Source organism: Rhinatrema bivittatum, chromosome 3 (assembly GCF_901001135.1).
Source record: "Rhinatrema bivittatum chromosome 3, aRhiBiv1.1, whole genome shotgun sequence".
Lineage (NCBI taxonomy): Eukaryota > Metazoa > Chordata > Amphibia > Gymnophiona > Rhinatrematidae > Rhinatrema > Rhinatrema bivittatum.
Genome location: NC_042617.1, coordinates 106,447,952 through 106,473,973, shown reverse-complemented (window position 1 = coordinate 106,473,973; position 26,022 = coordinate 106,447,952). Strand labels below are relative to the sequence as shown.

The 26,022-nt window shown below is 39.8% G+C and overlaps 1 protein-coding gene across 4 annotated transcripts in view; it reads right to left on the bottom strand.

Moving 5' to 3' along the window:
* The window catches only part of MACROD2 (mono-ADP ribosylhydrolase 2), a 2,649,380-nt gene that overhangs the window by 1,024,113 nt on the left and 1,599,245 nt on the right, over window positions 1–26,022 (bottom strand). For all 4 annotated transcript variants that reach the window (XM_029593573.1, XM_029593571.1, XM_029593572.1 and 1 more), the window contains exon 6: window positions 21,485–21,606. In XM_029593573.1, the coding sequence (XP_029449433.1) occupies window positions 21,485–21,606 (122 nt within the window). The remainder of the gene's footprint in view (window positions 1–21,484; window positions 21,607–26,022) is intronic.

The window sequence follows — 26,022 nt, the reverse complement described above, 5'->3', positions numbered from 1 at the left end:
TGCAGACTATGCGTCAGCCATCTTGGATCTCCCTGAAGAAATTTTTGAAGACTAGGATATATGTTATGATTTGACCCCATATTTGGTGTTTGGTCTTAATTTTAAAAGAATCATGTTACTATTTTTGAGCAGCATGTGGCATAATGGTTTTAAGTGTATGCATATATTTGGATACTTGTGTAAAACTAAAGGAGAAGTATACTATTTTTAAATTTTAACGGTCTATACACTTAAAGGATAACTTTAAAACATCTCCACACATCCTCATGTACATGAGAATATGGGTCCGCATAGATTTGATGTATTTTAGAATATATCTGGATCTGTCTCTGCAGGGTCTAAAATACACATACCCACGTCCCCTGAAGTATGTGCATACTTTTCTGTATGGGGACTATTTTGTACGAACCCATGAACTTTAGTATGTATGTACTTTTTCAAGATTGCATGCATACTTCCAATTTTGCTGGAGTGAGCTCATTATAAAATGGCCCCCTTGGCAAGAATCCCTAATTTCACCATCAGGGACATGGCCAGGCTGGCCTACCTGGTATTGAGATACAAAGCCCTCCTGTTCCCTATCCAAGAGGTCTGTCAGAATCCCTAGACCATGTAGGAGGCCTAACTAGATCTGCACATTAACTTCTTATTTCTAAGACCCCTGGGCCATGACCTGCTATATCATGAAGAATAACTTTTAATATACTCACCAGCCAACTATAGAAATAAGTAGGGTGTTAGAATCTAAACCTAGTACAAATATCAGGGAATTCCTTGCCTCCCTTTTAACAAGGACCCCTTGCCTTGTGGCTGCATCATGGTCATTTATGGCTTGGAATCCAAGGCATTCTCCAACACATATCACCCAGCCACTAAGGCTACCTCATATCTCTTATCACTAGGTATACACCATGCAAGGCAAGATGAAAGGCCTGGGTAGGCCACATGGCAAGATGAAAGGCCTGGGTAAACCGCAAGGCAAAGGTAGCTAAGGCAGGAAGCAAAGAGAGACTTGTTGTAGAAGCAGTGAGGCAAAGGACAGACAGGATTAAGTAGTGCTGAAGTCTGGGTATGGTGCAGGCAGGAAGGAGGGGCTTAGTCTGTAGAGTATGCTCACTGGGGTCCCCTGGTAGAAGGGAGGCTGCAAAGTAGCAAAAAATGTAACACAAGGTTCCCCCAAAAAATAAACCCACCTAGTATATCAAACAATAAGACAAATATGACAAAAAAATCTATTAGAACCAAACACACTTCTAGGCAAGGACAACTATTTCCCAGTTAGTCCTCTCCATCTTCTCCTAGCATGCAGGCCTGTTTGCTCACTGGAAGAAGCTAGCACTCAAACATCAGGTCCAAAAAGAAAATTCTGGTGTGAATTTGTATCTTAACTAGCAGGTGTAAAAGTGTTCACTCATTTGTGATGCTATTCGCGAGTACATTCTTTATAAAATCACAAAATAAGCGCAAACATCCAAACCATGGCTCAACAAACAGTAATGATGCCCACTTTGTTTGCTCGCATTTTCTCATGCAAACACCTAGCTACATGTGTAATTGTCAAGTTTTGAAAATTACTTAAGGTGCATACATCAAACATACGGACAAATAAGACGTTTTTGCATGCAAAATGCCTTTGAAAATGTCCTTGTGAATTAGTGTTAAATGTGCCATAACATGTATTAACATACATGATAGTTAAAACACTTTAGAACACTAGTCCACTACCACTAAAGTGAACTTAACACAGACTAATTAATTGCAATTAAGACAAATTAGCTAAGCATTAACCAATGCAACTGCATTAGCACTGCTGTTAATGTAAAAAAATATACTGATCCTTTCAGAAGTGTAGTTAAGTTTTCCATTAATGGTAGCATTAATACACAAACATTATTTCATGCAAAACCTCACTTTTAACAATAGAGCACATTTTCAAAAGCATCGATACACATAAAACTCAGTTAATGAATAGAAATATGATTTTTATTTACTTGAAAATTACCCTGAGGCTTATATGTATAAAAGTACACATGGAAGCAATTTTGCAATATACTTTCATTCTTACTGCAATGAGCCATTACCAGGGGCAGATCTGAGGTGGGGAAATCATTTGTGTGCACACTTTTGATTGTATGCATGTAAATCCACTTTAAACATTAAGGGTCATGTCTGCCTGTACTTTGTACAGCCAAACTTCAGCCCTACATGGGCTGTAATAAAATTGTGCTCAGTATGTACTAATGGGGCAATTTTCAAATGTAACCACAGAGATACAAAGTCTACAAGTATTTCCCCATCAGACTGTGCTCAGATTCTCCAGGGGAAAGTACGAGCACACGTTCCCTTAGAAAACTGAACTGAGAAAAAGTCTCCACAGAGATTTTGCACTTGGTTTTTTGTTGGTTTTTTTTGTGGATAATTGTTTTTCTTTCAAAACAACACACATAAGATTTGAAAATCTAATGTGTGTGATGGTTCCCTCCTCCAACCTAACCCCACACCCCCAAACTTACCTATTTTTTTGCTCAACTGAAAATATATGCGTTGTTGATCTTTGCTCATACTTTTACCTGGGTAGGTATGGGCATTTTCAAACAGTCAATTTACCCTAGTAAATCAATATTTACCCAGATAAATGGCTTCAGAAAATTGCCCTCCCCAAGCTTTATTTCTTTGAGCACATCATGTGTTTGCTTTTTTCATAATAATTAGGAAACATGCAATGTTACAGTAAAGAAAGGTTTCTGAAAAGATACTGATAGACAAACAAGGAGGAAAAAATTTACAAAATAATAAATTAATTCATGGGGGGATGCAATACACTAGAAATCCTGGAGTTTAGAGGTAACCAAAATGCTAATTTTCTCAACTACTTTATAAAGCCTACTAATATGTTTAAGTTTGGATGCACCTTGTTCGGTATCAGTCACATCTTTTACATTCAATATGCTTTAAATCTCTTTAGTAAATGAGTATCATGACATTCCTTAGTATGGGGAAAATGATTCTGCTTTGGCCACAGGGCTTGCAGTCCTGCAAGTACGTTCTGCAAGTTGATTTTCCAAGGCAAGCTCCATGCAGTTTCCCTTTGAAAATTCTGCCAGTGCACAGAAGGTAGATACACTGAAACAGATTGAAAGCACATATCAGAAACTACACATGCATATTTTAAAATGAAGTCTCCATGGCTTCTTTTACTCCGTGACCTCCCCCCCCCGTCCAATTTTCTCCATGGCTAAAATTACAAGCACCTTGCACATACAGAGGGGTATGGCAATCATCAGACCGCAGCTTTATACAAATGAACACGTTTACTTGTGGAAAAGTATCTCATTGTCCCCTTAATGAGGGATACAACTAACTGGATATACTCCGATTCCTAAAAACTGTAGATGAATTAAGAAAGAAAACTAAATATTAGTAATAGTATAGCAGGGGGAAGCTAAATGCTGCTGTAAATATCACCCCATAGCTAATGATGTAATTCTCTCTTCAGATAGTCACTAGAAAGGAACCAATTTCTATAAATTGTGATGGCACCAAAAGCTTTTTATTTTATTTACCCCAATAAGATTATTCAGCATTAAATATCTCTTACTGAGCAGTACTGCTCTGTAACAGTTTGAAACCTGACAGGAAGCTTTATGAATACATTTTTCATTCTGTACGTGCTGGAACTGGAAGAGTAGAAATGTCAAGAGGGTGGCAAAAATCTCTCTCTCTCTCAAAACATGAGGGAAAAAGGCATCAAAATATTATAGTGAGGCAAATATTTCAAATTTAGAAAAGACACTATGCCCATCTTACAAGAAAAGAAAGAAAATAAAATTGTCACTTAAGTTCTGACTCTGTTTCAAGAAGCTTTGCTAATTCAGGGAGAAGGAAGGGTAGATACCTGGCTCCATGAAATTCCTTTAGACTTTGAACAGTGATGAAATTATTCCTATAAAGGGAAAAGGTATGGCTTAGCAGTTAGAGCAACTGGCTGGGAACTAGCGTTGCAGGGCTCAAACCTTGCTTCCTCCACTGATACTTGTTGTGACTATGGACTTTTCTTAGTTGCCCACGTAGACTGTAAATTCTTTTTAGCAGGGACTCATTGTATATACCAGTGATGGCAAACTCCAGTCCTCGAGTGCCACAAACAGGTCAGGTTTTCAGGATATTAAGAATGAATATGCATGAGATAGATTTGCATATAATGGAGGCAGTGCATGCAAATCTGTCTTATGCGTATTCATTGTAGATATCCTGAAAACCTGGCCTGTTTGTGGCACTCGAGGACTGGAGTTCGCCATCACTGGTATACACTATGTTAACAGCTCCCTGGGGTAGTGCACTATATACTGTAAATGGCAAAATAAAAGCATCTTGCAGTTCTGCTGTAATAGTTCTAAGAAAAATGCCAATTTGGAGTTTTCTGATAAGTAAAATATATCATATCTGGAATGCAATTTGAGGAGAGAAGGGTTATTAGTGAAATGCCTTAGGGAACGGTTCTGTTCAGTATCTCTGTGAGTGATACTGTGGGGGCGTTACAAGGTAAAGTTTGTCTTTTTGTGGATGACACTAGGGTATGAAACAGAATGGATGCCCTTTAAGCAGTAGAAAAAATGAGAAGTTGTCTAAAAAAGCTTGAGTAGTGGTAAAAGGTTTGTCAGCATGGATTCAATGTGAAGAACTGCAGCATCATGTATTTGGGGTGCAGAAACGCAAAGGAGCTGAAGATGATGGGGGGACGAGAGGCTGATGTACATGGACAGGGAGAGAGATCCTCGGGGGGATAGTGTCTGACGATCTGAACATAGTGAAGCAATGAGTCAAGGCAGGGATTAGGGCCAGAGTGACACTGGGCTGCAGAGCGAGAGGCATAACTAGCAGGAAAGGGAGGTAATAACGCCCCTATATAGATCATTGGTAAGGCCTCACTTGAAATTCTGTATTCAGCTCTGGAGGCCATATCTCAAAAAGAGATAGACAGGATAGAAGCGGGCCAAATAAATGAGATAATGCAGGGGCTGCACCAAAAGCCATAGGAGAAGAGACTGAAGTACCTAAATATGTATCACCCCATATGATACAAACTTTTAAATACCTAAAATATATTAATAATGCACAAGAATCAAAACTTTTCTAATGGGAAGGAAACTGTAGAACTAGGTATCATGATATGAAAATCCAAGACGGTACACTCAGCAACAACATCAGGAAATATTTTTTTCACAGAATGGGCAGTGGATGCCTGGAATGTTTTCCCGGTAGAGGCGATGAAGACAAGAACATTAGTGAAATTCAAAGGCGTGGGATAAACATAGGGGGTTCCCTAGTGACTAGAGGTTGGAAATGAAGAACTGGGGTAACTATGGTAACTTTTGGTGTAACATTTCTGCATGTGGGTAACCTGCTTGAAATGGCAGTTAAAAACCAGCTAGTGGTACCTTAAAGAGGTTCATCTGGGCACATTTTACAGCTATTCTATGGCTTAGCTATCTGGCTGTATACATTAACCCAATGAAGTTTGATCAAATTCACTCAGGATGGTGGTGGTAGGGAAGGAGGTAGGTCCACTCTTTTCCTTCCAAGGCTGGGGAAAGCCCACTGTTCACTCCAAGAAGGCATGAATAAATAAAGTTGGGAGGGGGGAAGGGATGGGCCCTCACCTGCTTGTATGGCTCGGGTAGGGCCTCCTTTTCCTTAATATTCATACAGGCAAAAAAAGGAGGAAAGTTTGGCCATTGCCTACTTTTACAACTTGGATGAGTCTTCCTGACCCTTAGGGTAGCCTGCACAGAGCAGCAGTTAAAATCATAAAACACCTTGCTGGGCAGACTGGATGGACCGTTTTGGTGTATTCTGCCATCATTTATTATGTTAAAATAACCTTTCAACAACTAAGGCCATCATGAGTGTGACTTAAGGAGCAGACCTCAGGCCCAAAAACTGAATCTGAATCTGCTACATGGCAATCCACAGCAATGTTAGCAGGCTATGATACTAGTTCTAGAGCATGTCATCCGGAGAAAACATCAATTCCATGGATTGATACATCAGCAATGACATTACTAATTTTCTGATATAGAGACACGAATAAGCACTGCATGGAGTTTACGCATTTACATGGGAGGTAGCCGTTTTTATGAGCATTTGAAAAAAAGAAAAAAGACAAAAAAGAAGTTAGTGTTGGGACTAATGATTATATATATGACTGGTAAAGCGGAAGAAACGTTGGATTGGCAAGTAACTACTCGATGTTATGAGGGTCCTTTTAAATTTAAAGAAACGCCTTGTGCTTTAAGAGTAAGAAATGTATAACAAGCATATTTTTGTGAAACAGTTATGTTGATACACTTTCTGAACTGGTCTTTTTTGTATGATTAGTACTTATTACCCTGAAATACAAATCAATAAAGCACACACTGGAAGCATTTCACATCTTGGCTAAGAATTAATAAGGTCCATATTCAGTCACTGTCTGGATAGCACAGTTAGCCGGAGAAGCTTATCTGTATAACTTTGGAGGAATATTCAATATGCAGCCGTACTACTGAATATAGCACACTTAACTTAACTTAAAGTTAGCCAGCTAACTTTAGGACAGCTATTTGGCCCAACAGACTTAACTGATGAAGTTAGCTGGCTCTCTTTAAATATTCGATTTATCTTTTTAACATGGTGTAAATTTTCAGATTTACGCGTGCGTCCATGTGCGCGCGTTTCTCGGCACACGCATGTGGACGTGCTGATTTTATAACATGCACGAGTCACCTCGTGCATGTTATAAAATCTGATACCTGCGGGCACATGTACGCCCGATTTTGTATTGGCACACGCATTTGGTGCAGGGGGGAGAATTTTTTAACACACGCCCGGGAATGCGATCACGCCTTTTCCCTGATCCCTCCCAATCCGCTCCAATAAAGGAGCGGACTGGGAGGGAACTTCCCTATCCACCTAACTAACTTTTCTCCCTTTTCCCCTCTCCACCCCGACCCCTAAAACCACCCTAACTAATCTATTATTTTTTTTGTTTCACAACGTATCTGCACCTCCGAGCAGAAGTAAGTTGTGCGTGCCAGCTGGCTGCTGGTGCACGCTTCACCGTCCCGGATGACTCCCACCCCACCCAGACCCCACCACCGGCCCATCTCTTTTCGAAACCCTGGCTCTTTCACGCGTACCGGTAGATAAGTGCAGGGCCAGGCCATTTTGAAAATGCGCTCGGCCCAGCCACACACATATCTGCCAGCTAACTCAACTCCTTCTAGTTAAGCCCCCAAAATGCCCCAACTTAGCTTGCTAAATTCTAGCCCGCTAAAATTTTAGCGGGCTAGAATTTAGCCGGATAATTGCCCAAATCTTTGTTTAGCCAGATAACATCTGAGTTATCTGTCTAAATGTTTTTGTTTATGGATTTAACAATATTATTACAATTTTTTAAAGTGCTGAAGGGTTTTGCAAAAATATATATCACAACTGTTAACAGCTGAAATATATTCAAAAAGAGTGTAGAACATATAAATACAAGCCGTTAAGCCCGTTAAAACGGGCTACATCCCTCTGTCTCTCACCTCCCCCTCTTTCTCTCTCCCCTCACTCTTCACCACCCCCTCCCTCACCCACTCCTCCCCACCCTCCCTCTCCTATCACTCAGTCCCTCCCTCCCACTCAGTCTCACTCACTCCCTCCCCCCTCTCTCCCTCCCTCTCACTCACTCAGTCCCACTCACTCAGTCCCCACTCCCTCCGTCCTCTCCCTCAGTCCCACTCCCTCCCTCCCTCTCTCTCCCTCAGTCCCACTCCCTCCCTCAGTCCCTCCCCCTCACTCAATCCCTCCCTCCCACTCAGTCACTCCCTCCCCCCTCCCTCTCACTCACTCAGTCCCACTCACTCTCCCTCAGTCCCACTCCCTCCCTCTCTCTCCCAGTCCCACTCCCTCCCTCAGTCCCCCCTCTCCCTCTCACTCAGTCCCACTCCCTCCCTCTCACTCAGTCCCTCCCCTTCACTCAATCCCTCCCTCCCACTCAGTCCCTCCCTCTCACTCAGTCACTCCCTCCCACTCTCTCTCTCCGTCCCTCCCTCCCACTCAGTCCGTCCCTCCCTCTCTCTCTCTTCTCCCCTCCCTCGCTACCGCCCGCTACCGCCGTCGCCGCTACCGCCGTTGCTACCGCCGCCGCCGCCCGCTGCCGGTACCGCCGCCGCTCGCTACCGCCGTCGCCGCCCGCTGCCGGTACCGCCGCCGCCGCCCGCTGCTGCCACTGGACGCCGCCATTTTTTTTTCTTTCTGAAGCTGCCTCAGAGCGACGTGCTCGCCCGCACATGCGCGGTAGAGCTGGTCTCTACTGCGCATTTGCGGGCCGTCGGTCACAGGCCATTTATAAGGTAGATAGAATAAAAATAAGTAGCATAAAAATAATACATGATATAGTAGAATGCATCGCTGTGACTATTAGAATGGAAAATGTGAGGAGTCGGTAGAGTAATGGAGAACCACGAAGCATCCAACAGGAGATACAGATTATAGGGCTACTGCCACAAAGAGAAGCTGCAAAAGATATTATGTAACACAGAAAAATTGATTATTAGTAGTGGAATGAGTTCTCCCTTCACTAAAAGCTTGCACAGATGGGGAAAGCGTTTGCGATGAGATACTCAAACTATACTTGAAATCCTAGTCCACTGATGAAGCCCAGGAAAGTTAGAAATAATGTCAGGAAAGACTGCCATGTTAGGTAAAACATGGATTTATGTGACCTATGAACCTTAAAATTTAAAGATCAGATTTGTCTGACTCAGACTGGATATTGAATATTTATGTCAGTTGAATCTTTGGTATGATACTCATAAAAAATAATGATACTACAAATATTAGAGTGACAATCATAACAGTTTTACACTTGCATAAGAGAAGACATTATGAAATACTGCATTTCTATCCTGGTTTTATCTTTGAAATAGACAGCTGTAAACAAAACCATCAAGAAAAATCAAATGTTAATGCACACTTAACATGGTTTTTGGGGTTTTTTTTTAAAACATGGCTTAAAAGAACTGATTTTCTCCTAATTTCTTTTACATGATTTTATAATCAAGAGTACAGTGATAACTAACATCAAGGCAGCATTACTGCTGACCACCACCAGAATTCATTTTCAATTTTTCTTATATGTTTCGAGATTCAAACTTCTAGATTAGATGTACATAGGGATCGCAAGATTGATAACAATGCACTAGTACTTATGATTACAAAACAATATTCATACTCAGAACTCAGAAGGTGAATAGGCAGTATCTTGCTGCTGTCTCAGTATCTAAGGCAGCAAACAATACTGAAAATGTAAGGATGCCTGAAACCACGCTTATCATGTAGCTGAAAGCCAGTTAATGCACTGTACTGCAAACCATCTGAAGTCCATTAAGGTGTAGCTAGTGCCAGAAGGAAACACTTCATTCTCAATAAAAGAAAATGGATAGCCTTAGAGATTGTACTCTCTCTCTCCTCCTTTCTTAAAAAAAATATGAATTTTAATTTAGCCACTTCTTCCATGCCCCTCCTAAAGGGTTTTATGATAACCTTACAATAATCTGGCAATGAAACACAACTGGCAAAAAATGCAAAATAAAGGCCACCACATACAGGATTAAGAAAGCTCGGTTGAAGAGTCAAATAGTAAAGGCCTAATTTGTTAAGGGCATTTCCCATAGGTAAAAAATGAAAGACTACCCTTGATATATCAATTTTCTAAGTCAGTAGTGCAGAACAGCTGGCAGAAACAACACCAACAGACAGGCAGAGACCAACTGAAGTAATGCATATAAAGTCTTTAATATAGCATTGCTTGCAAAAACAGCAATTCCAGAGAAGCAGCATGCTGACTGGAGTGACACAGAGATTTAACATAGTGCTGGCAACATGATTGTCATTTAAGTATCTGAGGTTGTGCAGCAAAGGGCAGGTATGTATCTGTATTAACCAATCATAAGTTAAAGTGATAAACCTGTACAAAGATCAAACACTACAGATACGTGCATTGATCAGTAAGCAAACTACAATATCCAGAGCTGAATGTCAAAACATTTCAATTCAAATTTTCACCAATTGTGAACTAAACAGCTATTTGCAACTGAATTTGATTTCTTCCCTATTTATAGTACAAAAAGAGATAATGAAATAATCTTCTATAAAGATCAATAGTATCCATATCAGGAAAATATTTTTCTCAGAGAACATATTGTGAAATCCTAAGCCTTTACACGATAATGGCGACCTGTGACACAAGCTATTATCATTTCTCCATCGATTACTGTAACTCATTATTCCTAGGTCTTCCACAGTCTGCATTGAGAGCGCTACAATTGATACAGAATGCGGCTGCTCGCTTACTCTCTGTCACTCAGGTCAGAGAACGTATTACATTTATTCTTATTAAACTTCATTGGCCTCTGGTTTAAAGAAGAATCAGGTTTAAACTGTTAACCTTGATCTTCAATGTTATTAATTGTGTTGCACCTCACTATTTCAATTCAGTTCTATAAATATATCATCCTTGCCAGTTGCTTTGTACTTTATTTCTGAATCTGTTTGACATTGCATCAGCTAGATCTGTTCATCTCAGTGAATTTCATAACCAATGTTTGGTGGTGCTGGTCTCCTCTTACAAAAAGCTCTTCCAGAAGAACTTAAGAATGAAGCATCATTGGTGCATTTTAGGATACAGCTGAAAGCTCACTTGTTTTGCAAGGCACTTTTCATGATTAATGGCATGCATCCTGCCAGCCCAGTTGATGCATCATGTTCTATGTGCGCAGCAGTTTAAGATATTTCTAGAGATGCAGCACCTAGTTAAGCTGTGCTAAGGTAAGTTACTGTGGCTTTTGACATATATACTCATCACCATCATTTTAATTTACTACCTGACTTGCTATAAAAATTCACACCCAGTGTAGATTCACACCCAATGTAGATTCATTTTATTATATGTTAATTGTGTGTTATTTATTTTATGCTTGTGTCCTTGTAAATTGCCCAGAACTGTGTGGATGGAGTGGGATAAAAATTTTATAAATAAAAAAAAAGTGGTTGGTGAGACCAAACTGTTTGCTAATGCATTCCCATGAAAGATGCCACAATGGTTCATTCCTGTGTTGGAATACATTGACCCTAGAAAGAAGGAGTTTGGCTCAGAGAGTGAGGAATCTGTTTCTCTGCTCTCTTTTCCCTTCCTTCCTCTAGGGAGCTGCTAGAAGGGGGCACCAGCAGTGTTTGCATGTTCTTGCCCCAGAAGATCAAGAAAATACCTTCTTTATCGCTTTCTGATCGTTAATCATTCGCTGTAATCAGGAGTGGTGAGTTTCCCCTTTACCTTGGGAATATAGCTCTTACTCTCAGGATTTATCTCAAAGGAAGAAACAAATCCTGCTAAGGTAGAAATCAGCAGCGCGCCACTGCACCATTTTGGAGGAAGGAGATTACATTAACAATCCTAGTGGTGTACAGGTACTGGCCTGGTACTAAAATAAAGGACAGTAAGAAGCAAGTACTCATCAGGTTTTACTAGAAAGGAAGAAGAGTCAAGCATTTGGATTCAATGACGTCAGGTATAAGGGATGTCCCTGAAGGGAAAGGAACCTTTACAACCCATTCCTACAGGACTGCTTAAAATAAAGAGAAGGGACCCTGAGAGAGTGGAGTGGAATTCTGAACTATAGAAACTATAAGAATTAATCTCTTAGTAAATATGTACTAGGCCAGATTATTATCACTAAACAAGTTTTGCTTCAGTAAACGTTTTTGTTGTTGTTGGAATATGAGCTCTTGTGTGAAGAGTAGATTTATTTTGAGTGACTGTGAGTCCTGTCCTTAAGGGCCGGGTAGCTATTGCTTTTCTCCGGTTCAGACCAAACCAACCATAGCTTGTGTCAGGCCTAAGCAGCATCTACAGTGGTCATTCTCCATACAAAGGACACAGGAGGAGGAGCATCTACAGTGGTCATTCTCCATACAAAGGACACAGGAGGAGGAGTATCTACAGTGGTCATTCTCCATACAAAGGACACAGGAGGAGGAGCATCTACAGTGGTCATTCTCCATACAAAGGGACACAGGAGGAGGATTACATTTGGTTACCATATTATCTGTTACACAGTAAAACTGCTTTGTTTATCATTACGTTGAATACACTGATGTACCCCAAGCTCTCTATTATGCATGAGAGGGGCTTTCAGGTTCTTCTTCCAAGGTGGGAAAGCTTATACTTCAAGGCTTCACCAGTGGGAACTGGTAAAAATCACTCTTCAATAATTTGTAACAAAACATTTCCATTGTTCTCAAAATGTTCTCTTTAGTTCAAACAATGACAGAAGAGGGTTAAAGAAACAAAACACAATTGCAGTTTATTTATACTCCATCCAATGAGCTATTAGCTGGATAACTGCTTCCAGCTCATTATTACTATTGTTAAACAATGTTGAAATGATTATGGACATTGCCTACCTCTATCCCTGACAACTCTTCTGACTCCAAAATGGTACAGAGGTTTTGTTTCCATTACAGAGTACTTTCTACTTCACTCCAGTCTACTCTGTTAAATCTAGAAGCTGCCTACTATCTGCCTAACCGTAGATCACATTAGGGTTGTCTCCTCTACCACAGCACAGCATTATTAAGGCACACGTCTGGATCTCTTTTTTCCAGGAAATGGTATGTATCACAGTGATCCAATCAGTTAAGGGTCTCTTTTGCTCTCTCTCTCCAAGTCTCGCAACATAGAAAAAAGTTCTACATTTCTTCTCTCAGATGTAGATTTTGAAGGTATTTCTTAGCCTTCCACTCTGGAGATTAAGCATCTCTCAATCCTCTTTCTTCTATATCCTTGAGCCAATTACTAAATGTGGCTTTCTCTCTCAAATACTCCCTCTGGTGGCACAACTCATATACACCTCCACTATAGCAAGTCACTAGACTGTACAATCCTACCCTTCTGCTAGGGCATGGATTTAATCGCAGGAATTGTCCCACTGAAAGTCCTCTGCAAAGGGAACGAGGATGACCTCCAGTCAGACAATTCCTGCAAATGCGAAAAGTGTGCTCTGAGCTGGATGAACTTAAGGTGGATGTGACGATTTTGGAAAAGAGACTTTTGATTAGGGGGTACCCCCCACAAGGGATTTACCAAGAGTATCTTAGAGCTAAATACAGTAATTGGGAATTATTATTACAGTCCAGAAGGCCTGATTTTGAAGAAAGAATTACCCGAATGATGCGCTTTACAGACAGATCTTGCTGAAATATTGGCACGTGTTATTTCATAGTGTGTTTTAAAGATCCCCCTTGTATAGCGTATTCAAAATTTGAAAATATTGAACACTTGGTAGTACATTCATTTCTACCAGAGTTGCCATTTTTAGCAGCTGAAGGAAGATCGGTGGAACATTTTACATGTGGTAAATGTAGTTTCTGTGAATGAACCATTCAGAGTGACGCATGGCACTTACAAAGAAAATGTATGCTTTGAAATATAGAACTGATTGTACATCAATTAATGTTATCTATATAATAATCTGGTCATGTCCGTTTTTGTATGTTGGACCTACTAAAAGGCAAATGAAAGTGAAACTCAACAAACAGCTGTATTAAAATGCCAGGTTGGAAGCGCCTTTGGTAAATCACTGTTTGAACAAACCACATACTTTTGATCAGTTTCACTGGGTTATAATTTATTTGGTAACCCCAGAATGGCAGGTGGCGATATAGTAAGTTGACTTCATTTTAACTAACCTGGGCAGCCGCAACTGCCCATCGCCAGGGAGACAGAAGGTAGGGGAGGACACGGTAACACACCTTACATATACAAATATGTATATGTAATTACAATAAAGCTTCGTACCCGAGCCTTAACATAGGTAAGCTATGCATGGGTCGTGCACTGTGCAGGCAGTGCATTACCTCCAGCCCTGGGCCCAGCACAACCAAGCAAGGCCCTTTGCTACTTGGGAGGAAATCACAGGGCGCTCCGGTCACCCGCCACGTGAAAGCAAGGTGACTACCCCAACGAAGGGTGTGGGCATCCGGTCTGCCGCCGCATTGGGTCCATGTATAAATACCACATGAAGAGGATCTATTCAACAAATAAATTTGTTTTATTCATATATAACACTCACCTATCTAACATTAAAATCTATCTAACACACTCATCCATCTCACACATACACCCACATAAAATCATCTTCATCAAAAAACATGAAATATATATCAAATACAATGTATATAGAAATGTAATCATACAATGTGTTTGTTAATCTTAATCTTAAACAAATTATATAAAGTGCAAATGCTTTTCTATAAATATTAATTTACATGAATCACAACATACAGATGTTAGTCCACATGAAATCCAGAGATTCTTATTATTAAGAGATACACCACCTGTGTCGGAACAAAGGTCCATCAACAATATATCTACAAAAACTAAAAATTTATTCTCAACTCACCAACGCAGATTGCCAACGCGGATTGCCAACAAATCCTTACCCGGAAGTGACATCTACTTCATGTTTAAAAGCAACGGGATTACCACATATCTCGCGTTCCCTTATATACTCCCTCAGCAATTCGCATAATCAAACAAATTGAAGGACCTTCAAAAAAAGGCACTCCATTGCACCGGTCCATTAAGTCCAAGTGGTGCCATAGTCTTCCACTTAAAAATAAAACTTTGTTCCGCGCGGCGTAAAGCCGCAGATAAATCTCCACCGTGCCTCAAAACCACTTGTTTAATGACAAAAAATCGAATATCCTTCCATGAATGATCAAATTCCCTCCAATGATCAACTAAGGGGGCATGTTCCTTTAAAGCTTTAATTCGGCTACGATGTTCAATGATGCGTATTCTCACTGATCTGCAGGTTTGTCCCACGTATATCAAGCCACAAGGGCATTGAATAATGTACACCACCCCACTACTATCACATGAAAATGACCCAGGTAATGTGTAAACATAATTCACGTTAGGGGGCTGAAAACTTTTACAAAACACAACGTGTTGACACTCAGAACAGGAGCCACAAGAGCTCTGGCCCTGAACATGATTGTTCTCAATATCCCTTACAGAAAATCCCTTCAATCTATCCCGTATGGATTGACGTTTCTTTATAGCAAATATGGGCGGTTCATCAAATATCTTTAATGGGGATAATATATGCCAATACTTCAAAATGGAATCTTTTATTGCAAAAGTTTTCATGGAATAAGGGACTGAGCATATCACCCTCGATGGATTATCTCTATCACTAGGCAAAAAAAAGGTTCTCCCTATTTGCATACAATGCTCTTTTGTATGCCTTCTTTATGCATGAATTAGAGTATCCACGGGCTTTAAATCTCTCCCATAATTTTTTAGCCTGAATCTTAAAGTCAACCATGGAGTTACATAAGCGCCTATAATGGAAAAATTGGCCCACGGGGATATTATTTTTCAATCTCTTGGGGTGAAAACTTTCATAGTGTAATAAGGTATTTTTGTCCATCTTTTTCCTGTATACAGAAGTAGTCAATTTCCCTTCATGATTAAATACCTGCATATCCAGAAAGCTGACTGTATTGGAGTGTATAGATGTAGTAAATTTCAGATGTATATCACTGGAATTCAAAATACCTAGAAACTGAGTGAGTTCATCCCCTGAGCCACACCAAACAAAAAACAAATCATCAATGTATCGTTTCCAACACATGATTTTGGAAAAATATTCAGACAAATATATATACCGCTGTTCAAAATGGGAGACATATAAACAGGCAACACTTGGTGCCATAGGGGATCCCATGGGGATCCCCTTGATTTGTAAATACAACTGGTCATTGTAACTGAAGATATTAGAAGTCAAAGTAATCTCCGCAATAATCAATAAAAATTCAATGCGGCGGGGAGATAACTGATTTTTATTCAATTCAATTTCTATCACTTGTAATGCTTCCCTCTGCGGTATACTAGTATACAATGCCGCAATGTCCGCTGTAACTAGTAACCAATTATCATCCATACTGGGGAGTTTAGATAATTGTATAAGTAAGTCCGATGTGTCCCGTACATAGGATTCAATTTGAGTTACATTAGATTGCAAGTTATAATCCAATAATTTAGCCAAAGGCTCTAAGATGGTACCGATTCCGGCCACGATTGGTCGACCGGGCGGTTTCTGCAATCGTTTATGCACCTTAGGGAGGATATAGAAATATGCAGTTGTGGGATGGAGGACTGTAAGAAATTTATATTCTTGCTCCGATATAATCTTATGTTTCACAGCTTGATCTAAAATCGCATTAACCTTAATATGCAACTCATTCAAAGGATCAACATCCAACTTCACATAAGATTCAATATCTCCAAGCTGTCTTAACACTTCTTCATAATAGTTCTGCTGTCTTAACACTTCTTCATAATAGTTCTGCTGGTCCATCACTACCACACCCCCACCCTTGTCCGCGGACACAATACATATAGATGAATCTTCTCGCAAAAAATTTAACGCCTCCCATTCATCCCTAGTAAGGTTGAAAGATAAATGCTCATACTGACTTTCTATCTCTTCCACATCGGCTAATACCAGAGTCTGGAATGCCTGTAACAGAGGACTGGGAGCATTGGGAGGTACCCACTTAGATGGTTTATATAATTTAGCAGGTGTACACAAAGGTCTATTATCTATAAAAAATTTTCTTAAATGCAGTCGGCGGAAGAATTTTTGTAACTCTACCCTAGTAGACAACGAATCATGTCTACATGTGGGCACAAACGATAAGCCCTTATTCAACAGGCTTATCCGCAGTGGGTCCAGCAGGCCCTGGCAACAGACAGCCCCCCCCTCACACAGATGTTATTTATCACATGCTGTGCACTGTCACTAGTTAACCCCTGCCTCCCCCAGCTTGGATACACTTTCCTAAGAGAGGAAGCTGTGCAGAGGACAGGAAGCAAAAGGGACTGGGGCACTGTGCTCCGGTCAGATACCTCTCTCCACGTGGCTGCCCCCGCCCAATGGGACGGCCAGAGGTGGCCCAGAGGTGGCCCAATGAGCCATCCCTAAATCATATATGCCTCCCTCCCCCCCCCCCGACTGTGCCCACCTCTGAGCCCCCCACACCCATAGCCTGAGGTTCCCGTGACTGGGAACAGGCATGCTACTTTTGGTGGGGGGGGGGGGGGCGCCAATGTCAGTGTGTGCGGGCCACAACATTGGCTCTGCTGACATCGTGCTCAGACCCCATCATTGGCAACTCTGACGTCGCATGTGGACCACATCATCAGCCTGCACTGACACCGTGCAGCCAAAGAGGCAGCGTTACCCGCTCCCCTCCCCGGCATGGACGGCGCCTGGGCATGTGCGACATTGTGTTTGAACAACAGTGATTTTATTTTCTTTTTCATGCATTTCAAATAAACACAAGAATCCTTGTATCAGAAAATATGAGGTGTACAACAAATATAACACAAATGTAAAAGTAAATAAGAAAAGCATCTAAACATTCCTCAAATGTAAAAAGGAAAAAGGGGGAGATCAAGAAAAAAAGAGCGAATAACTTAAGTACCATTAAAATAAAGGAGACTGCTGGCCCAGGAGAGGGCGAAAGCATCTCTTGGATGTGAGTGGTGACTGCGAATGAGAGGGGTTTTTAACTGAAAGAGAAACTCCATTTTCCCTAAACGAGCCTTACGGCACTTTGGTGTCATTTCGGCACATTTGGTGCAAGTTAGGACATCATGGTCAGACCCCAAATACATAACACAGACCCCGTGCAGGTCAATGATGAACATTGTTCAACTACAGTTGGGGCACCGACGAAAACCCGACACCATAACTCCAACAAAAATTTAGCCGCGATGCAGTCGATGGCCAGTAGGCCCCGAAGGGATAACTTGACGGGAATCGACCGCAACAAGGGTAAAACCTTACCTTTCGACCATGGAGTATGTATAATTTTGTTAATTGTAAACCGGCATGATGTGATACCTATCGCGAATGCCGGTATAGAAAAACACAAAATAAATAAATAAAATAAATAAATATATGGATAGGGGGAACCCAATGGGGTTTTTTAAAAAATATTTTGAAAGAAGTTCCGTGAGGAAAATTCCTGTCAGGAATATCAAGAGCACTCCTTAACCCACATGGCTACTGCTGCGTGGAAAAAAGAAGACTGAAGGGGGGACCCCACTAGATGCAGGGTCAGTACATTGCTGGGCATGCCCAGTAGGGGCCAGTCAAAGTTCTAGAAACTTTGACAAAAGTGTTCCATGATTGGGCTTCATCCTGATGATGCCACCCATATGTGAGGACTACCATTCTGCTTGTCCTCTGAGAAAATAAGATTCATCAGATCAAACCCTTGTAAAACAGAGTCCAGTAAGCAGAAGAGTAAAGTCTCAGCTGAACGATGTTTCCTAAATCCAAATTGATTAGGGAAAAAATATCTTGGTCTTCCAAATGATTCACAAGTTGAGATAACACAGTTTTTTCTAGTACTTTTGAGAGAAAAATCAAGTTGGATATGGGCCTATAGTTGTCCCAGTCGTCGATTCTACTGGTTTTATTTTTCAGAATCGGCTTTATCACAGCTTGCTTTAAGCCAGATGGTACAATTCCTTCTGAGAGAGAGAGATTAATTAAGGTTGTGATTATCGGAGTAATAACACTGTGTACATGTTTCAAGGAACTGGCTGGAATTGGATCATGTGGGTGACTAACAGAATTAATTTTGGCAATCATTACTTTTACACAATATATAATGGAATGTTAAATAGTCATTTAATAAATGGACTTCTTAAGGAACAGAATTCCAGAGGCTTGAAGATGTACTTGAGAAAGCATGTTCATGTATATTAATTAATATTACCTCTGATAGTAATGGGGTACATTAATGAGCCATTTTGAAAGACCTCAGTGCCCAAACTAGATTATAGCATGATAGTCAGTCTCTTAAATAGACAGGACCTAATCCATTCAAGAGTTTGAAAGCCAGCACCAGTATTTTAAATTGAGTTTGAAATCTGACTGGTAGCCAGTGCAGATCTTTTAATATTGGGTTAATGTTATTGATAGAAATACAACCTGATAAAACATGTGCTGTGCCATTCTGTATTTCCAGCATGCAGGATATTACAGTAGTAGATGAAATTATTAAGGCATAGATTAGAATGGTGAGAGACACTTGGCTGAAGAAAGAGTGAGATGTCTTCTCAGTACATGATAAAGAATCCTAACCAGATGGCAAATTATCACTAGCATTCTATATTGTTCTATGGATATTTAAACAATGTAAAGTATATTTAAAGAGGAATTATCAAGCAGAAAATGCAAGACAGCTTGTCCACCTGACCAGGCAATGTTTCAAACCCAAGTGGATCTTGAGGTAGCTTACCATGAAAAGACATTTGCTATCAATATAAGCATCCATTTTATGCTGTAACAGCAGAACAGCAGTATTTGCATGTCACTAACTGCTTTGCTACTCAAGCAAAAAATAGATATTTCTGTCAACAGCAAGAAGCCTTTTCTAGAGTAAGCTAAGCAATTTGACTTCATGCAAATAATGGGCAAGAGTAAATGATTTATGAGGGTTTTGTTTTGTTTCATTCCTAATTATTAATGCAGCACAGTAAAGTAACTTTGTTAAAGGTTACAAAAGAGCAGAATAAAGAATAAACTGAAGGAAGGAAGGAATGAAGCATAGAGTTTAAAAGGTTGGCACTATGATGGCATTTTAAAAAGGCTTCTTTCAAAACTAAGCCTATTGATTGTTGTGAACTAGTGACAGAAACCAAAGCAATGAAGTAAAGCAGCATTTATGACTTTCAGGTTGGAAAATCATTGCTATGGCAACACTCTCAGCAGAGAAGATCTATGAGAAAAGGATTGCTTGACTGTCCCTTTCAAGAGTAAATCAACACCTTAAAGGATCAGAAAGAGAGTTAAATTAAATATTTTGAAAGCAGTTAATTGGTACATTTGTGAATCCACATTCATTAAAGACAGTTCTTTAAACCTTTTACTTGTAATTGAATATTTCATTCTGTTCAATGACCACAGAATTCTGGCCAAGGAGCAGTATCTAAAGAAGATCTGTCAAGAAAGAACAAAAGGTTGCTCTTTCTTTATGTCACTTTAAAAGTTGCCTCCTTATGCTTCAAAATCATACCAAGATTCTACTCATAGGAATAGAATTCCAAGATATTTATAAAAAATCTTAGAAACCCCTTCTTGCCTTCAATCATCCTACACTTTAATCGCTCATTGACCAGAAATAAAATATAATATTTTGAGTATGAACTTGGTATTACTTTGTTCGTTCATAGTCACACACAAATTAAACATCAGCTCTTTTTTTATTCACTTTATATATATAAATAAATATATAGATATAGATATATATATAAAACTCATGCAAACAATAATATATAATGAAGACCAAATAAGCCAAAACCTACTCACATTCATGGGATGATGAGATTTTAAAATTATTACATTTTGAATATCTCCCTATGAAGATATTTTAAAAAGTGTCTTTTCCTTGTCATTTGTCACTGTAGCTTTTATACTGGATTACATTACCATAGATTTTATCTGCTGTATTAATTCAAAATTCTGTTCAGAGATTATACAAATTACAGTATGACAAATATCTAAACTTCAAACATAAGGCAAAAAAAAAAGTGTAAATCTCTTGCAAGTGACTGTGCACAATTTTGAACAAGTGCACATTTTACCCAACTATTTCCTTTCCTGAGGTTTCAGAAATGGAAAAAATCCTCCAAACAAATTCTAGAAGGAACAAATATTCAGGAACTTTTACCTAATTTTCAGATCTTTTCCTTTTGTGAAAACAATTAACAATACTTTTTGCTTACACAGATGTTTCAGAAACTAGTTTTCCTTTCAGTAAATGTCATAAAATTAAATCCGTGAGCAAATGAACCTATGCAATATTTTGCCAGAAACTTAAATCTGATTTTAAGCATGCAGATAAATCAAAGATAGGAAAACATCACAAAGAGAGATGAGCAATTACATTATTAATAGTATACTCTGCTAGCACTCAGCTACTTTTAAATGCAAAATTCAGTTTGATTTCAGAATACCAACTACTAGTTCTCTAGCTTTTTAAATTAGATCAACAATTAAAAATTGCCCTCCAGATCCTAATATTAAACTCCATTGTATTACAATCTTAAAACACTGAATTACTGAAGTACTATTATATCTCTTGTATCTGTCTTGGAAAATAGGTTACAGTGAAAGAGACTGTAGAGGGTCAAGGAGATGGAAGATGCTGACATTAACAGCAATTGACCAAAACTTTTAGTAGAAGTCAGAGATATTGATCTGAAAGAGCCATGGGAAGAATTCTTGATGGCACATACAACAATTGACATCAAAGCCTTGTGTTTGCAATTTTCTTCAGAAAGCAGATGATACTTTTTTTTTTTTAAACTTACGATGGATCGGATATTATTTTCTTTTGCCAGTTTCAGAGAAGACTTATAGCAGCTTGCAAGATCTTCTTTTGTAGCCTCACCAACATGGCCTCTTGCTATAGGTCCCACAGTATGAATGACATCTAAAAGAAAATAAAGTATAAGAAATAACTGCATTATTTTGAATATTCATGCATTTTTCATAGCATATTAAATTTATTCTGATAACTATTAACATTTGAATCAACATACATCAAAGTAGCAGAAAGAGTAGCTGAAGGTTGCTGTTTCATAACCATGTAAACATGGCAGTGCTGCAAAAATGCATTGCAGACATTTCAAGCTTCTTTAGTTCTTACTGGCTTACAAAACCTTTGTACCATTCCCAATAGTGAATATTAATACAAATCAACTCCCAAAAACATGTTTCAAAAGGCTGCCAGGTATAATTACGCCTTAAATCACAGCATTTGTTCAAAGAATCCACTGTCTCATATACAGTATAATCTTAGGTACCAACATATATCATGTTTAATGAAATAGCAGTTATTCTAATTGTCCCCCAACAAAAGCCTCCCTTTTGCCCTCATCAGACTTCCTCTGGGGGTTAAAATACTATTTGTAAATTGGCATCACACTATGAGACTTATCTTTCCCATGATGCCATCCTGATGGAATTATAAACTGCACTGTGGTACTTCCAAAGACTTAAATCTCAGCTTCACCATGTCATGTTCATTCTGGCTACACCAGCTTGTGATTGCTCTGAATAAAATGGAAAGCCCAGTGTCAGTATGGCACTTTTGCAGCACTGCAGTGCTTAGGGGGTTATGAGCCAGCTCCTTTCAGTTATATTATGAGTTGGTTAAAAGAAGTGCATTTAGATGTACATTGGAGTGTTTCTCCCTTGTTTTCATTTATGGTTTCGGGCGCTTTTCTCACATTAAATTAGTGATAACTGCCATTTAGTTTACACATATATCAACTGAATATATATAAATATAAATTATAAAGTTGTTTATTTTAAATCTCAATTGCTCTGCTGTTAGCATTAATGTGAATCACTAAGTCACCACTAATCCAGAGCAAGAAATACCGGGAATTAATGTGAATGCCATCTTTATAGTATAAACGTCAATTTGGCAATTATTCAAACTGCAGACATACATGCATATTGCTTTTCTTACTGACCAACCAGCTAAGTAATGAGATGAATAAAATCTTATTGCAATCCAGCTTCACAGGATTCTCTGGTATTATTGGTCTGCAGGTTTACTGATAAGAGGGTTCAACCAGAGGAATAAACAGAATTTTAACACAAAATCCTCACCTATTGACTTATCTCCTTTTTTATACTTCCCAACATATAGAATATGGAAAATAATTACAGAAAAGGGATCAATGTTCAACTGTCCACAGGCACAATAACTCTCCAATCCAGGGACACAAATTTGGGCCTGGATTTATCAAAATGTGGTAAATATCGCATGTGATGGGAAAAGGGGTGTGTTTTATGGTAACAGAGAGTTTGTCACAATTTGTGCTAATACCTATTAAGTTACTGCAAATTGTGATCACTTTTTTGCACTTTGAGATAAGTGCCAGAATGTGATATTTCCTACATACAAGCACTGGGGGGATGAGAGAGAGAGAGAGAGAGAACCTAGCCATAGTGCACTGACCCTAGATAGGTATTTATATCCCTATGGGAGGCCCACCTAGTAAGAACATAAGAATATAAGAAATTGCCATGCTGGGTCAGACCAAGGGTCCATCAAGCCCAGCATCCTGTTTCCAACAGAGGCCAAACCAGGCCACAAGAACCTGGCAATTACCCAAACACTAAGAAGATGTCATGCTACTGATGCAATTAATAGCAGTGACTATTCCCTAAGTAAACTTGATTAATAGCCATTAATGGACTTCTCCTCCAAGAACTTATCCAAACCTTTTTTGAACCCAGCTACACTAACTGTGCTAACCACATCCTCTGGCAACAAATTCCAGAGCTTTATTGTGCATTGAGTGAAAAAGAATTTTCTCCAATTAGTCTTAAATGTGCTACTTGCTAACTTCATGGAATGCCCCCTATTCCTTCTATTATTTGAAAGTGTAAATAACCGAGTCACATCTACTCGTTCAAGACCTTACATGATCTTAAAGACCTCTATCATATCCCCCTCAGCCGTCTGAGGGGGATATGTAGAGGTGAGGTTTAGGTATTAATGTAGGGGGTTAGGGGCCACTTTGACATTCAATGTGAGACGTACGAACAGAACAGTACTCTCTTTTGAACATTTGATGACCCTCGGAGTGAGGAAACTCACCCAAAGATGAGATTTGTGCAATGTTCTCTCAACCTAGCTTGATGGACTCTCTACCTGGGTAACATCAAGCTAGGTCGAGAGAACATTGAAGCCCAAACCGGGTGGGCCAGCTGTGCATCCAACCTTATATATCATATTGTAGACAATTCGGTCTCGCATTGAGTCCCTGATGAGTATAAACGAATTCCTGGAAATGAAACAAGGCAAGGCGCGGCTGCGATCCTTTAGCACTGTCAGTGTTCCAAACAGTCAGTCCCTGCAGTATCTTATGCCAGCCCTTCCACATGAGCTTGGACAAATTTCTGGGCTTCTTCAGGTGAGGTAAAACTATGCACCGTCCCGTCCTGCCAAATTTTCAGCATGGCGGGAAATTGAAGGGCAAACTTGATCTTTTTCTCAAACAATTTGGAGCATATCGGGGAAATTTTCTTCTTTTGTTTAGACACATTGGCCGAATAGTCTTGAGTGATGCAGATCCTTTGGCCTTTATAGGTGATTTCTGGTCGTTCCCAGTAAGCAAGCCAGATGCGCTGTTTAATTGCCAAATTCTAGCCGTGGGTCTGATGCTCTGCGGGCCCCCAATCTGTGTGCCCTTTCATCTTGGACTATGCCTTCTAGGTCCTCCAGACCTACTGCCTCCGGGAGCTAGTCTTACAAAAAAGCTACCAGACCCTTTTCATCCACCACTTCCGGCAGCCCCATGACCACAGATTGTCCCGGTGAATTTGGTTCTCTATTTCATCTAACTTATCTTTACATTCTTGAAGAGCCCCTGCTTGAGCGGTAACTTTTACTTCATTCGCAGTCAGGCCGTCTTCCAACCTCGATATTATCCCCTCGATCTGCTCGATTGTCAGGCCCCAGTCTGCCAACGTGGTTTTTATCTCCGTAAGTTGCTGGGCAATCCCAGCCAGTTTAGAGTCCAGCGTAGAGTCCAAGGTCATTTTTAAAACTTCCACTGTGAGTGGTGTTGCAAGCAAAAGCCCTGGCTCACCCGTTCCCGACACCATTTTTGGGTCTGCGGCCTTCCCCTTCTCTTTGTCCTTGTCCTTTTTTCCTCCCCTAGAGGCCATCTGTTGCAGAGACTTGTTCATAAAATGAACAATCAACATGTGCCAGCTTGGATTTTAGCACTCAATAATACGTCCGTAAAGAGTCGATGCCATTAGATACAGGGCTGTGGCACCCAGAGCTAAGGGAAAACGCGTCTTCCTTAGCACATCGCCTCACGTGACCCAATCTATATACTTTTATATGACTACTGTACTGCTACAGATCCTACTTCTCTATTCCCTTCTCTTCCCCCACTACCTTGGTCTTCTTGTGTCTGTATGATGCACAATTTTTACTTCTATCACCTCTTCCATTTCTCCAATACTCTCTCAGTGAGATGGCATGCTTTCATATCCTTTTCAGCCTCCCTCTCTGTGACCTCATATAATAGCCTTTTATCCTTCAGTTTCTTATTTTATGAAAATGCTTCCTTTTTAATCTTATTGAAGCGTGCTAGATATTGGATAGTTTTAGTAATATTTTTGCTTTCCCTCCTTTTTTCTAGGATATACATATTTAGCTCCTTAATTCTCTCTATGTAGAGCTTATAGTGCAGGACATATCACATTTTAGTAGCCCTCTGTTGAACTGTTTCCTTATAGTAATGACCTTTAGTAAATGTGGTCTCCAGAATTGAACGTAATACACAAAGTGGAGTCTCACCAGAGATGAGGCCAAAGACACTATTACTTCTCTCTTCCTACCAGTAATACCTCTCTTTATGTACTGAAGCATACTATGAGCATTCCTAACTGTTCTGCCATAATGATTGACTACATTGAGGCCATCAGAATTAATGACCTTCAGGTCCTTTCCAATTTGTTGGCTACCAGCTTTTCTTTCATTCAAAAGGTTTTATGGTGACTTGAATTTCTGCATCCCAAATATATGATTTTGTTTTTTCTTGGGTTAAAGTACAGTCTCTAAACCACTGATCATTCTTTTAATTTTTAATGTCATCTTTTATTTTATCTCTTCTCTTCGCATATCTACTCTATTGCAGATTTTCTTGTTATCTGCAAACAGGCATACTTTCCCTTCTAACCATTCCACAATATCACATACAAAGAAAGAGCAGTACTAGCACTGATCTTTGTTTCACCCCACTGGTCATCTTCCCTTCACCAGAGTGGATCCCACTTAATACTACTCTCAGTCCTGTTGCTTAACCAAATTCTT